The sequence below is a fragment of the Pristiophorus japonicus genome, chromosome 17 (assembly GCF_044704955.1).
Source record: "Pristiophorus japonicus isolate sPriJap1 chromosome 17, sPriJap1.hap1, whole genome shotgun sequence".
Classification (NCBI taxonomy): Eukaryota; Metazoa; Chordata; class Chondrichthyes; family Pristiophoridae; genus Pristiophorus; species Pristiophorus japonicus.
In genome coordinates, this window is record NC_091993.1 from 111,118,473 (window position 1) to 111,134,492 (window position 16,020).

The following is a 16,020-nucleotide window of genomic DNA, read 5'->3' on the forward strand; positions in this document are numbered from 1 at the left end:
TGATTTCTGCATGCTCTCGCCATTGAGGCTTGAGATGCTCAGCAGCCTCTCGGATGCACTTCCTCCACTTAGGGCGGTCTTGGGCCAGGGACTCCCAGGTGTCAGTGGGGATGTTGCACTTTATCAGGGAGGCTTTGAGGGTGTCCTTGTACTGTTTCCGCTGCCCACCTTTGGCTCGTTTGCCATGAAGGAGCTCCGAGTAGAGCACTTGCTTTGGTAGTCTCGTGTCTGGCATGCGGACTATGTGGCCTGCCCAGCGGAGCTGATCGAGTGTGGTCAGTGCTTCAATGCTGGGGATGTTAGCCTACATCAACGTACATGTGGATGCTGACCCCATGTCTGCAGATTATGTCGTTAAAGGGCAGCATATAGGTGAGGTAAAGGATTGTGCCAAGGATAGGTTCTTGTGGGCTCCCAGCCACACATATAATAGGCTCATTGTGTATCCTTGAATCTTTAAGCATATTTTGATCATAATTCTAAAACTTACTTTATATCCTTTATTGCAGTGGTGGTCTTGTTGGCGTGCCTGGAACTGGGTAAGTCTTTGTGCATTTCAAGCGTTCCTTTATTTTAATGTAATGTGTGGAAGCACTGTCCTGATTTCCATTTCTCCCCACTCACAGGCTCTGCCTACAGACTGGTTTGTTACTTTACAAACTGGGCTCAGTACAGGCCAGGAGCGGGGAAGTACAAGCCGGAGAATGTGGACCCTTGCTTGTGCACACATCTGATCTACGCTTTTGCTGGGATGAAGGACAATCAAATCGCCACCTATGAATGGAACGATGTTACTCTCTACCACTCATTCAATTCCCTTAAAAACAAGTATAATTATGCTATAAATATTGACAATGTACCTGAAATACTAAGCATTGTTTGATGTCTGTGTTATATTTTGTTTTATATTCCAAAATTGTGCCCATTTATATATAAATATAACTTGTCTGACCCAGCCAGAGAGGTGATATATGTGTAGAATTGGCTTACGATTTGCGTCTCACAAGTGGAGATTGAGTCAATGCCCAATGGTTCTGACAATGCCCAATGTAGAATGAAGCATATCATGATATCACCACGTAAACAAAAACACCTATTCATTCAACAACGCAATGCGCAACCCTTAGGCCGGTCTATCAAAGTAACAAGTTGTTTTAATGGGTGTGCAGCTAGATTATACTTGCCACATGCACTGAACTTTGCACTTGCTTCTGAATCTCAGAGTACACTGGAGCACATGCAGACATGTGTGCCGTGCAAAGTGCAGTGCGTACACACCTGCATATATACAGTGACACTGGGTATCGGAGATAGCTGGAACAATCAGTCTGCTCACCAACACCGGGTGAGTGAGATGACATTATTTAATGCACTTTAATTGTTCCAGACTGCTACAAAGGCACAGATCAACTCATATTTTCACAAAAAACCACCCCGCCCCAGTTTTGTATCCCCAATTGTTAGTGATTCTGTCCCCCTGTTTTAAAACTCCTCTCTTGTCATTTTCCCTACTCTGCCTTAGAGGACAGCTAGGTGACTTGCTCCCAGGGCTATGCAGGTGATGTTCATTGGAAGCTGCATAAATGTGGTGCAGAGAGATTTGTCAGTAAATGTGTGTTCTGCATTCAGGTACTTCCATTCAACCAAATTCAGCAGCACAAGGAGAAAGCAGTTAAAGATGAGAACAGTAATGATTTTCAGCAATTACTGAAGTGTTATTAAATGCATTTGCTTATGTTCTAATTTTACAACAGAAATGGAAACCTTAAGACACTTCTGTCCATCGGAGGCTGGAACTTTGGAACTCAGAAGTAAGATGGAAATATTTTATTTTGGTATTGAGTGAAAAGTGATTCTTTTCCAATTGCTTGTGATGCAAAGTGAACTGGGGACAGACATATTGTGGGCAATGATAACCATGCAGTTTTCGATAAATATATCGGAGGTTAGCTTATAGTATTTCTTGAATGAGTGATTAAGCTGGGCTGTCTGTAAAATGTAAATCAAACAATATTTAGGGGCTGATATTTGTCTGAAAGGAAAGATTGCAACATTTTCAGAAAGAATCATTTCAAGTTAATACACTTGGTGAAGATTGATTGAACTGATTACTGAGAGCAGCAACAATACAACACTTAGCAATTATATTTTTGTAAATTCCTGGTATATCTTGAAATGATAAAAATTATGGAGCTCTTTCAGGTACAGGCTGAAATGACTAAATCAAAAATGCATCTGTTCTGAAATAAAAACAGAGCATGCTGGAAACACTCAGCAAGTCGGGCAGCTTCTGTGGAGCGAGAAACAGGGTTAAGGTTTCAGGCCAATGACACTTCCTCAGCACTGGAAAAAGTTAGAGATGTAACAGGTTTTAAGCAAGTACAGAGGCAGTGAAAGTTGATGGGAGGAGTGATTAAATGACAAAAGAGATGACGGTGTTCTGATTTTTCTTTAACATTATCCTCTCCTCCAGATTCAGCGCTATGGTTTCCTCATCAGCAACTCGCCAAACATTCATAAAGTCTGTGATTAGCTTCCTGCGCGGTTATGGGTTTGATGGTTTGGATATAGATTGGGAATATCCCGGGTCAAGGGGAAGCCCCCCACAAGACAAACATCTCTACACTCTGTTGACACAGGTGGGATTTAAAATACGATTTCATCAATTCCATGTAAATGGAATATTCAAAGTAGAAATATATGTATTTACTTCGCAAAACACTTTAATCGCAGCTTCATTAACCACTGTGATAAGAAAAAAATGTTTGTTGTGACTCTGTGCAATAACTGCTATCCATCTAGGCTCTGTTGAAACCTGGTTCTACCTCTGGCTATACCCTTGTATTCGATACATTATTATGCAACACTTGGGCATGGATACATTTTATAATTCTTTAGTCGGTGATTGAAACCCTCTGTTTTGCGTGGACCAGTTGCTAAGAGAACCTTTATTCACTTTCAACTTTTAGGAAATGATGGCAGCCTTCGAGGCTGAGGGGAAAAGTTCCGGGACTCCAAGACTCTTGCTCTCAGTTGCAGTTGCTGGTGGGAAGAGCAACATTGATACCGGCTATGAGGTTCCTCAGGTTGGACAGTAAGTATCCATGCCAGTCCTACAGGACTTTCTGATTTTTTTGTGCTTCCTTGGTAGTTCAGCAAATTTAACTAGTTAGTAGCTGGGCCATACAGCCCTGGAAAGTCCCAGGTTCCATCTCCAGTCTGTACTGAGTGGAACTGTCTTTCGAATGACACATTAAACCAAGGCCCCATCTGCTCTTTCAGCTCGACATAAAAGATCCCATGGCACTATTTTAAAGAAGAGCAGAGGAGTTATCCCCGATGTCCTGGCCATTATTTATCCCTCAACCAACATCACTAAAAAACAAATTATCTGGTCATTATCACATTGCTGTTTGTGCGAGCTTACAGTGTTCAAATTGGCTGCCGCGTTTCCTACATTACAATAGTGACTACACTTCAAAAGTACTTCATTGGCTATAAAGTGCTTTGGGACGTCCGGTGATCGTGAAAGACACTATATAAACACACGCCTTTCTCAATTTTTCTTTGAGTTGGCTGAACCCAGCTGAGGCAATGTTAGAGATGCTAAAGATGTTCTTGGTATTGCTGTTCTGATTCCTGATTGCAAGCAGGGAATGTGAAGAAGAGAGGGGCAGAGTGCAGGGCGGGTGAAGGAGAGAAGGTCAGTATTTGCCAATTTGACAACCATTCATAAAATCTGAGCTTAGCTTCTTGCACGTTATGGGTTTGATGGTTTGGACATAGACTGGGAATATCCCATCAGTGCTGCATTCACAACGTGAGTCATGCTGAGAAAGCAGTACAAATGATTCTTTCTTTCCATGAGTAATAAAATATGAATGGCAAATGTAGTCAATGTTACAGTTCATGGAAATGCAGCACTAACTTGTTCACACCAAGGACCCAGAAAAAGCAATGAGATAATAACCAGATATTTTGTGGGTTATTTTGGTGGTGATGATTCAGGGATAAATATTGTTCAGGATACAAGGACAACTCCTTGCTCATCTTTAAATAGTGTTATGGGATATTTTACATCCATCTGAGAAGGAACATTCTGGCATAATATTTCATCTGAATGACAACATCTCTAACAGTGGAACACTCCCTCAGTTTTGACATCCTGACACATGAATAATGGGTTTTGATAATAAGGAAATAATTTATAGTTAAAATGCACCATAACAATGAATAGAAAGGTATGTCTAAATGATATAGGAATTGCCCACACATTAAGACTCCCTCTTCAATCATCTTTCAGTCTATAGTTCTTGGTATTGTGTTCTCATTTAGATCCCATGAAGGTAAAGACCCTGCTCTGATCTGTTGGACATAAATGTCACATGGCACACATCAAGCTGTACAGTCCTCTGGGCAGACCAAGCCCCACCTGAGGACTTGAACACATAATCTCAGCTGTCCCACCAGTGCAGTACCAAGGGAGCACGGCACTACCATTCTTTGGATGAGACGTTAAACTGAGGTCCTGTCTACCCTCTCAGATGGATGTAAACGGTCCCATGACGCTATTAGAAGAGCTGTTCTCCCAGTGCCCTGGCCATCATTTTATCCCTCAGACAACAGCATTAATGTAGTTTCAGACACTTCAAAAGTAATTCATCAGCTGTAAAGTACTTTGGGATGTCCCGAGGCCATGAATGGTCCTGTTTAAATGCAGCATCTTTCTTTGCTTTGCTCTATAGCTTCAATTGTCAGAACTTCTTTGTGCAATGATTCAGATCATTGTCATTAAATTTAGCAACCAGGAAAATAAGAAATAGGAGCAGGAGCAGGCCATTTGGCCCCTTGAGCGAGAACATCAATGTAATGTATGCACCTGTGAGTATGCTCACAGGTTGGTAGAGCTGTTGAGTTGGGAGTGGCTTAGCTATCCACAAGATGTTCACAAGACTCAATAAAACCCCAGCCAGTTGGGTTCAGGGGATCCATGATGAGGCAGGTGGTTGTGAGCCTAGTGGTTGAACTGGTAATGTGTCGTGTGATTGTTTAACAAAGTATCAGTGTAACTTGGATCTTTTCTCATACAGAGTCGTGGACTTTTTCAATGTGATGACGTACGATTTCTTTGGTCCCTGGAGCCATGTCACTGGAGAAAATAGCCCTCTTTATCCTCTCCCAAATAACCAAGACACTACAAACCTGTACTTCAATGTGGTAAGTACTCATGATAATAGAATCCCATCATGCTAATTATTTCCATTTATAAATAGATAACTATCTTTTACCAGAGGTTTTGCAGAGTCCTTCTTGCGTGAACATGAATGTTAATGCTTTCTCTGCAGAACTATGCAATGAAATACTGGAAAGATAAAGGAGCTCCTGCAGAGAAACTGAATGTTGGATTTCCTACATATGGCCATGCCTTGAGACTGGCCTCCTCCAACACTGGGCTTGGAGCCCCAACAGCAGGTCCTGGACCAGCTGGGAAGTACACCAGACAGGCTGGATTTTTGGCCTATTATGAGGTATTGATACTGATGCAGTTTCTTTACGTTTTAATATCTTATATTTTTAAATACAAAATAACCAAGTACCACATTCTACCCCCAAATACCTCAAGCTTTACTGCAACATCTGCATTATTGCAATCATACGAATTTCCTGAGGTAGATTAATTAACATATTATAATGTATCAGAAAAGCCTGTGCTACCTTTGTGATGTTCAGGTGATGGAAGTCTCAAATTTGTGTCATGAAACTCTGATGAACAGAGATATAATGCCACACCTTTCATCATTGGATGGCACTTGACTATCTTCCTCTGGCCATTGTTGTCAGTCCTGGAAATTATATAAAGAGGTAAGATATAATCTTTTATATCCCCCTCCCCTCCCCTCCCCCCCTTAACGGAACATCCAGGGTTTCATGCACAAAGATTACAGTCAATCCTTACCAGCTTGTATCCCGATCTCTTGTACTATTTACCCACTGACGGAATGGGTAAGGAACTTGGTGTTGATGTCATCTCTTCAGCCAGTCTCTTTATCTCCCCTGTGAGTAAAGTCCAGGTGCCTCTTTGGCTCCTCCACAGCCTCAGATTGGGAAGTTGCAGTGTGAGGAATCATTCATAACCTTTTAAGAAAAGGTAGTGCTACTTAATGAACATCTGAGGATGTATTGGTCAGCATTTGCTCAGACCATATTCGGAATATGAATTAAAATAGTTTTCAGCAGCAAAAGAAAAGAACAGTGCCTCCTGTTTCAAGATTATATTTGAGAGAAAATGATAGCTGAATAAAACAAACAATGAAAAATGACGTGAGTAAGGTCGTTAACATCACGTAGAGCACTGCGAACCACTGATGATTTGTCCCACTGATGTTTGTAGCCTAATGTCTCACTCTTCTGTCAGATCTGCACATTTTTGAATGGTGCCACCATGAAATGGGATGCTGCTCAGATGGTTCCGTATGCCTATAAAGGAAATGAATGGGTTGGATATGACAACGTGCAAAGCTTTGGAGACAAGGTAACTTCGATAAACTCTGCTGTTCGACACCTTTTACTTGTTGCTTTGATGCAATATTTATTGTAATATACAACTAGTTTGTGCGAGTAAGCATTAGAATCATTTTGTTATATTGATCGATTGAATAACTGGAACACACATTCCCTGTCATTACACCATTACTTATAGGATGCTTGGAGCATTCTGCGCTCAAAGACTTCTGCACAGTTGTAAAATGTATCTAACATTGGTCTTCCATCCTGGTGATGAGGCCAGGAAAAAACACACCAAAAGTTTCCAGTGAGACAACAGAATGAAAACAGTTCCTTCATGTCCCAAATGCCTGGTGATTTAGCGGTTTGAGTGGTTATTCATTTAAAATGGATGCGACATCTTTTTTGAAGTGTTTGAACCGCAGCTTGTATTTCTGATTTAGTCCCTTACACACAAATATCGAGAGAAGTTCATATTTCTGTCAACTCACCTCTTTGCGGCCAAAATACACTCAGTGACAGAAACAGAGACAGTTTCTGTAATGACTCACTTCAGAGATACAAATACAGCAATATCAATGATATTTGGAATATCTGCCTTTATAGTCATTACAGAAAATATTACCCTGTCCCCTAGTCCATGACAAAACATGAATGAAGCAATATTCATGCAGAGGTAGCAGTGGACCTTTGGCATTTTCACAATTTTGGAAGATCCTTTTTGCATTCAGTTCAGGGCCGTTGTAAATCTTAAATATATTTGGGATAAAACTTGCTTGGAAACAAGATTTGCAAAATAAATTTGTGAACAATTGCCTTCCAGGTTGAGTGGCTGAAGAAAAACAACTATGGAGGAGCGATGGTGTGGGATCTTGCTCTGGATGATTTCTCTGGTGCTTTCTGCAACCAGGGGCCTTACCCTCTCATTAACAAACTGCACACCGGGCTTGGAATTTCTGCAGGTAAATGTCAGGATTATTTATACTTGGAGCTGATTACTTGTTGCTTACCACAAAGTCAGCATGGAAAGCCATTAATGGCTAAAATCATTCAGAAATTGTTTGGATTACCTCAGTGTATTTCAAATTCAATACTTTTAAAGTGGCAAAAATTCTGACCACTAGAATATTGCTGAGCGTCTATGAGCATAAAGTTCCTCAGACAGGACGAGCAATGCAGCAAAATACTGAAACATGTATATGTGTTAACAGAATAAGACACAAATCCATGCTGGATGTTGCATCCAGTATGTAATGGCACTAAAAAATAGTGACGATGTGCATTGTAATATTGTGTCATTTAAAGGGACAATGTATTGCGATACAACTTTACCAAGTTTTTTTTAAATGAAAGGAAGTTCAGTAACATCTGCCACAAATGTTGTGTATTCAAAACAGAAAATGCTGGCAGTACTCAGCAGGCCAGGCAGCAGCTTTGGAGAGAGAAGCAGAGTTAACGTTTCAGGTCTGTGACTCTGTTTCTCTCTCTCTCTCCACAGATGCTGCCTGGTCTGCCGAGTGTTTCCAGAATTTTCTCTTTAGATTTCAGATTCCAGATTCCAGCATCTGCAGTATTTTGCTGTTGGAGTAATGTTGTGTAACTTGACTTAAAATAGAACTATAATTAAATCACACTTCAAATACACTCCAGACACAATGTGCCACATCACAAGATTTCCTCAGTGGCCCTTATTGAGCTGAACTTCACAAACATCTTGTTCCTGATAACGCAAGGAACTGAGTTCACCCTGAAGATATTCAATGCAGCAACATCCCTTGAACTTGCAATGCTTAGCTTCAGTTGATATCAATTTTGAAGCAAGCAATGAATGAATGAACTTTATTTCCTTCCAGCTTGTGTTCCATCGAAAACAACACTACGACCAAATGTTCCTCCTACTCATGTCCCCAGTGGTGGTGGCGGTGGCGGGAGTGGTGGTGGTGGCGGTGGTGGCAGTGGGTTCTGCGCTGGCAGATCTAACGGTACCTACCCTGATCCAAAGGATAAGAACAAATTTTATCAATGTGTCTATGGAGTGACCTACGAGAAGCATTGCGCTGTTGGATTAATCTTTGATACTTCCTGTAACTGTTGCAACTGGGCTTAACGTGAAAGCAGAAGGTAAGCATGATTATTATTCTAAGTAACCGATCAAAGCGGGCACCCTGCGTAAAACAATTATGTTCAGGTGGTGTAAAGTACCAGTGTAGTCTTCATTAGCAGCCCCTAAAGGAATACAGCTGGATTTGAAAGTAGACAGGTAAAAATAAACAAAATGCAGTTGGCTGGGTGTAAAATTTCAACACATCCTGACAATGTAGCAGCACATTGAGTGCTGGCCACTGAGTTGTAGGTTCATTTATAGTTTCAGTTGGGTTGAAATGGGTGGAATAATGGGTGGTATGCCCCTGCAGTTCACAGTCACTGCAGCGCTGTGGTGTCATTGACTTCTGCAGTGACATTAGGGCACATTGACAAGACAGGGTTACTGAGTTATATTTGTGCCTAAGCTGTTTTTACACATGTTCCAGAAATTGGTTGCAAAGTGGAATTGGGCGGAGGTCTGTGAGTGAGTTTCTGGTCAGTCCAGTTGTGTGATGAACTTGTATTGTTGAAGGAGAAGAAAGGAGAGTGTAATGTATGCACCTGTGAGTCAGCTCACATGATGTAAACAAGCCTCACTAACCTCAGTCAGTCGATTCTAGGTCATCCATGATGAGGTATGCAGTTGTGAGCCCAGTGGATGAACTGGTAATGTGTAGAGTATTTATTAAACCTTTGTTAATAAACCAACTAGTTCTTAATAGCAATCTGTTGTTATGAATTCTTAAGCAAAGAAGCCATGAAATAATTTCTAATTTAACATTAAGAAATAGACATAATATATAAGTTGTTTGTATGCATCTGATGTCACATTAAAATATTATTGTTCAATAAGAGAACACAAAGATGCTCTTTATTTTTCCAGCCTGCAATCAATCTTTGTTGAATACCGATGAGGCTGTAACTGGCCTTCAGTTTAATTACGGAAATGACACCACTTTGCGGATAAAGACCATTAAACTACAACATCTAATTTGTCTCAACTGAAGATAGCAATTGCAGTTAAAGCAGCAAAATAAAATAATTGATTCCTGAAGATAACAGTTTACTTGTGTTTTGTTTATAAATTAAATGCAACAATTTTTGGTGAAAAGAATTTTGCTGCATGAATCCACTTCTGATGTAACTGTTAACTGCAGAAGCAGCATTTCAAACCTTCACACAAACTCAAATCACAGCAATCTGATGTCTATAGGGATTCCTGCACTTCACAGGGAAAATATTGTTGGGTTCACCTCAGGAAGGAAAACTGGACTTAACTGAGTTTTCGTATTCTGCTTTCTACCAACTTTAATCCTGTTTCCACTATAAATTGATACCAATCATTTACATAGTGGATTGACTAAGTGTTTGGGAGACAGATACTGGCGATGGAGGGTTGTGGGACAGGGTGGGGGTTGGGGAGAGGATTTTAATTGCCAGCAGCTTTCTGATTCACATCTGCCTGTGGCAAAATGCGGCTGCATTATGTTGATGCTGCTTTCTCTTGTCTGTGCAGGATATAGGTGCAAGCTACAGAGTATTGTGCCAATGTATTTATCCACCCCTCCACCTGAAGGTTTGTGTGTGGTGCAAGTAACTATGAGACAAAGGGAATTAAAAATCCAAAACAAAATAGCAGAAAATCTTCATTCCAAGATTGCATCTCATTTTATTTTGTTTTTGTGCTCAAGGAAAGAGAAGTGTTACAGAGAGAGCAAAGGAATACAGGGGAAACAAGACAGCTTTAACAAATCAAGCAGGATCATTGTTTACTGTGTCCAGAGACTGATTAGAAAATCACACAAATATTATGCTCAGGTTCTTAGTTGACACCATTGCACCTGTTTCCAGTCCCACCCACTCCTTCCTTCGACGACTCTCTGTTCCACCTGTGACAGAGTCTGTGGCTCTTGTATTGGACTGTTCAGCTACCAAAGAACTCACTTCAGGAGTGGAAGCAAGTCTTCCTCGATTCTGAGGGACTGCCAATGATGATGATGATGATGATGTTTCTATTGACAAATACTCAAATTATTCAATGGTCTCTGATTCTCTGCTACTTTTTTTTAGTCATGAAACAACTTTTCTCTTAGACAAGTAATTTATCAAACAATCAGTTTAATAAAATGAAAATATAGCTGTGCTTACTGACAGCGCAATCTTACACAGCCACATTGAATTCCGATAAATACAATGACGGCCTAGCAGATTATCAAGTTCATTTTCATTTTACGTGCTTTTAATTTTCATTTATAGTTTGAGGCAATGTGTTGCAATCAAATCTATTTATTACTGTTACATTAATTAAGTAATAAATCTGATGGTAGGATTATCCCCAATACACTGGTAATATTTACTACGAACATTTGGACCAACATATAATCTGTCAGGCTTGCTTTGGCACCCTGCCTCCAAATTGCCTCCAGAAATAGTAGTTGTAGTAATGGTGGTTGGAGTGGTGGTAGTGGGAATAGTGGTTATAGGTGGTGATGCTGTACTGTTAGAAATTTAAGACTATCTCTGGTCACTTTAATAATCAGGATCGACTGTAAAACCAATCTGGTGGATATATTGTGCTTAATCAGAGGTTAAGACGGAATATAACACATTAGTTTTATAGCAAAAACATACAACCGTAACAGGTAGTTGATACCGATTCTGACCGGACAAATGGCTGGCGCATGTGAGCAGTTCCCTGGCTTGCAGTCTCTTTCTCTCATCTCGAGCTTCCTTCGGTGAAGCATGGGATCAGTCTCGAAAAGTGTTCGACCAGCTAAACTTCTGTTTCGCCCTTCCCTCATACCACCTTTGAGATCAATCTTGAGGAGGCTACTTTTATTCCATTTTTAGGGGTGGGCCTGACCCTGGATATTGACAAGACCTTTTGACCTTTAGAGGTTTCTCTAAAAACTTACTATCCAATAAGACTTCTAGTTCTTTGCCTCGATTCTTGTTTCAAGAACCCGCCTAAAAGATGTCTTATTTTGGCCACGTGTCACTCTGCACTAACACAGGGTTTCTTCCTGTGGAAATCACTCTCATCTCTCTCTTCCTGATCCTCTCCTTTGATCCCATGAAGCCAAATCATAAAACTGCTCGTTATCTCTTTTACGACGTAGCTACATTTTTATGTTAACACTCTCAACTTCCATCCATTATTTTCGCCAGCAGTTTTGTTAAGGCAACTTCAAACTCTACCCTTCGTATTATACATAAAATACATAAACAAGGTTCAAGTCTTACCTTAAAAGCAACAGATAATCACATAGCAACAGGGATGGTACATAGTACAAAGAACTATACCCTCCATTTCTAAGCATGTCTCTGATTCGAATAGACAGTCCGTCTGCTGTTTAAAACAATGAATTAAACACAGCATTCGTATCAGTTTTATACATTCGTAACAGTTTTATACATTTTTAGGCATCCCTGATTTCTAACAGTACCTGATGGTAGCTCACATTCTGTAAAACAAAATGTGAATAGTATTTTAATGATTTGGATTTGATTATGTTGATTAAGATTTTCATTCTCTTGTCATACTCGGTTGACCTCGCACATAAATACATTGTGAGAACAGGACAAGTGGGCACAAAGTCCGAGAATGCAAATTCAGGCCTGATATCGCAAATTTATCCTTCACAACAATTTACACTTACATAGCACCTTGAATGGAAAATATGCTGCACAGAGTCAGAAAACGATATTGAGCAGCAGCAGGAGAAACATCTGGAGGTGACTGAGGCCATGGCGAAAGAGGAAGGATTTGAGGCTCTGTAGAGGGACAGGATGAAGAAGGCTTTAGGAACAGAGCTCCAGAGTGTAGGGCCAAGACAATTGAATGGACTGCCATTGTAGGTGGATTGGAGGAAGGGAGAATACAGAGACAAGAGCTGGACGAGTAGAGGATGCATGTGAGCACGTTGGCCTGAAGGAGGTTGCAGAGGAAGAATGGGTTGAGGCCATGGAGGGATTTGTAAATCAGGTTGAGAACTTTGCTTTTGCATTTGACACAACACCTTCTCCCAACTAACTTACACCATCATTTGTAATTTACAATCTCGACATATTGATAGAGCTTGACATTGCCATTATTTGTGTAATATTTAACTGTTTGCAATAATACTACACAATCTCCCATGACATTGCACACGGGCAGTGAAGACCAAGTGTAGCCTTTCGGCAGGAGCTGGGTTAGCGGGTGGGGATAATTGGACCAGGGACCGCTGATGCAATGCGGTCCTCAATGAAAGTCATGCATTATGTCATTTTCATAAAAATACTTTTGTTTTATATTAATTATAGTAAAACAGAAAAAATTATGACAAATTTGAAGGAGAGAAGTAGAGTTTGTCAGTACAGAAGTGTTTCTCTGCAGTGCAGCTGAGGAATGGAGATGCCGATCTGAGGCGTATCAGCGCCACCACTGATGGGAGTGTGTAATTACAGTCTGAGAAGTTGATAGAGGCAGTTTCCTTTAGAACTGTGGACAGGGGAGTTTAAAATGGAAAAGGTAGGCACGAGCATGAGAACAAGAAGCGAGGCTTTGCATACAGGAAATGCATGCAGACTTAAGGTTTGTTAACAGATTATAGATAGGAGCAATAGGATACATGTTAAAAATAATCTCTTTACCTATATCTCTTCACTTTAAATAATCAGGTTTGAGTGCAATCCAATATGGTGGGTAGATTGTGTTTAAGACGAAATATCACACATTAGTTATACAGCAAAACATATGACCGTGACGAGTATCTGACACCAATCTGATCGTACAGATGTTTGACACACTTGACCATCATCATCATAGGCAGTCCCTTGGAATCGAGGAAACACAGAAACATAGAAAATAGATGCAGGAGTAGGCCATTCGGCCCTTCGAGCCTGCATCGCCATTCAATAAGATCATGGCTGATCATTCCTTCAGTACCCCTTTCCTGCTTTCCCTCCATACCCATTGATCCCCTTAGCCGTAAGGGCCATATCTAACTCCCTCTTGAATATATCCAATGAACTGGCATCAACAACTCTCTGCGACAGGGAATTCCACAGGTTAACAACTTTCTGAGTGAAGAAGTTTCTCCTCATCTCAGTCCTAAATGGCCTACCCCTTATCCTAAGACTATGTCCCCTGGTTCTGGACTTCCCCAACATCGGGAACATTCTTCCCGCATCTAACCTGTCCAGTCCCGTCAAAATCTTATACGTTTCTATGAGATCCCTTCTCATCCTTCTAAACTCCAGTGAATAGAGGCCCAGTTGATCCAGTCTCTCCTCATATGACAGTTCAGCCATCCCTGGAATTAGTCTGGTGAACCTTCGCTGCACTCCCGCAATAGCAAGAATGTCCTTCCTCAGATTAGGAGACCAAAACTGAACACAATATTCCAGGTGAGGCCTCATTAAGGCCCTGTACAACTGCAGTAAGACCTCCCTGCTCCAATACTCAAATCGCTGAGGGGATTTGTAGGATCTTGCGGAGACATCGCTGGTGGTATTACTCCAGCGACTTGAGGTGTCTATTGCACATGGTGCACGTCTCTGAGCCATACAGGAGGGTGGGTATTACCACAGCCCAGTAGACCATGAGCTTGGTGACAGTTTTGAGGGCTTGATCTTCAAACACTCTCTTCCTCAGGCAGCCGAAGGCTGCACTGGCGCACTGGAGGCGGTGTTGGATCTCGTCGTCACTGTCTGCCCTTGTTGCTAGGAGGCTCCCAAGATAAGAGAAGTGGTCTACGTTGTCCAGGGCCGCGCCGTGGATCTTGATGATTGGGGGGTAATGCTATCCGCTGAGGATAGGCTGGTGGAGGACCTTTGACTTACTGATGTTTAGCGTAAGGCCCATGCTTTCATACGCCTCGGTAAATACGTCGACTATGTCCTGGAGTTCACCCTCTGTGTGTGCACAGACGCAGGTGCCGTCCGCATACTGTAGCTCGATGACAGAGGTTGGAGTGGTCTTGGACCTGGCCTGGAGATGGCGAAGGTTGAACAGCTTCCCACTGGTTCTGTAGTTTAGTACCACTCCAGCGTGGAGCTCGTCAACTGTGAGGTGGAGCATGGCAGCGCGGAAGATTGAGAAGAGGGTTGGAGCGAAGACGCAGCCCTGCTTCACCCCGGTCCAGATGTGGATTGGGTCTGTGATGGATCCGTTGGTAAGGACCATGGCCTGCATGTCGTCATGTGGTAACGTACTTTTAGGGGCATCCGAAACAGAGGAGGACGCTCCATGGACCCTCGCGGTTGACAGTGTCAAAGGCCTTTGTAAGGTCGAAGAAGGCCATGTATAAGGGCTGGCGCTGTACCCTGCATTTTTCCTGCAGCTGTCGTGCTGCAAAGTTCATGTCCGTTGTGCCCCAGAGGGGATGAAATCTGCACTGCAACTCCGGGAGCAGCTCTTCGGCCATGGGGAGAAGATGGTTGAGGAGGACTCTCGCGACAACTTTCCCAGTGGCTGATAGCAGGGCAATTCCTCTGTAGTTGCCGCAGTCCGACTTGTCCCCTTTTTCAAAGATGGTCACAATTACTGCATCTCTAAGATCTCCCGGCATGCACTCCACCCTCCAGACGAGAGAGGTGAGGTTGTGTATTCGCCTCAGCAGGGATTCCATCCACTCCCGTAGCTTGTTTGTTAGCTGCCTTTCAACCTCTTCCTTGCAGCCTCTTTCTCTTAATCTAAAGCTTACTTTGCTTTCTCTCTCTCTTCTATCTGTGAGCTCCCTTTTCCCTCTCTTACTTCCGTCTGTAAGGCTAAGCTTCTGGGAGGTCACATTTAACCTATTTTTAGGGGTGGGCCTGAACCGGGATATTGACCAGACCTTTTGACCTATAGAGGTTTCCCTAAAACTTTAATACCCAATGGCGTATTGTGTTCTTTGTCTCGATTCTTGTGTCAAAGCCTGCCATTAATATTTTGGCAACATTTCCTTCTCTGTTTACACTTTCCCAGGCTTCGTTCTTTGAAATTCGTATCTTATGTCTTTCGTCCTTATCCTGCCTTTTGATCTCATGAGGCCCAAGCCAGAAACCTGTTCGCTTCAGAGTGTTACCTCCTTTATGACATAACAAATTGTCCTGTGTTTACGCTAAATTCTACCAAACTTCCTTCCATTATCTTTGCAAGCAGTTCTGTTGAGCTAACTTCAAATCCTACCTTAGCATTGTACATAAAATACATAAACAAGGCTCAAGTCTTAACTTAATAAAACAACAGATAATCGCTCAGCAACAGAGAGAATGTATATAGTACAAAGAACCCATGCCATCCACCGGAAACCAAGACATTAGCATTTCTAAGCATCGATCTGGTCCGAAGAGACTTTTTATCTGCAATTTGAACATCAGAGTTTAAACACAGCATTTTTTCACAACACAGCTTTAATCGCATAACCATATGCATTTTTAGGCATCTATAGTTTCTAACATGCA

At 41.7% G+C, this 16,020-nt stretch overlaps 1 protein-coding gene across 1 annotated transcript; it reads left to right on the plus strand.

The window, feature by feature from the left end:
* The first annotated feature begins 656 nt into the window (after positions 1–656).
* Positions 657–9,553, plus strand: LOC139227918 (acidic mammalian chitinase-like). Its single transcript, XM_070859068.1, has 10 exons — positions 657–828; positions 1,755–1,811; positions 2,474–2,639; positions 2,970–3,094; positions 5,091–5,217; positions 5,346–5,528; positions 6,416–6,532; positions 7,328–7,466; positions 8,358–8,625; positions 9,473–9,553. Exons 1-9 carry the CDS (start codon positions 752–754, stop codon positions 8,609–8,611), a joined length of 1,245 nt encoding a protein of 414 aa, XP_070715169.1. The 5' UTR covers positions 657–751; the 3' UTR covers positions 8,612–8,625; positions 9,473–9,553.
* The last annotated feature ends 6,467 nt before the right edge of the window (positions 9,554–16,020 follow it).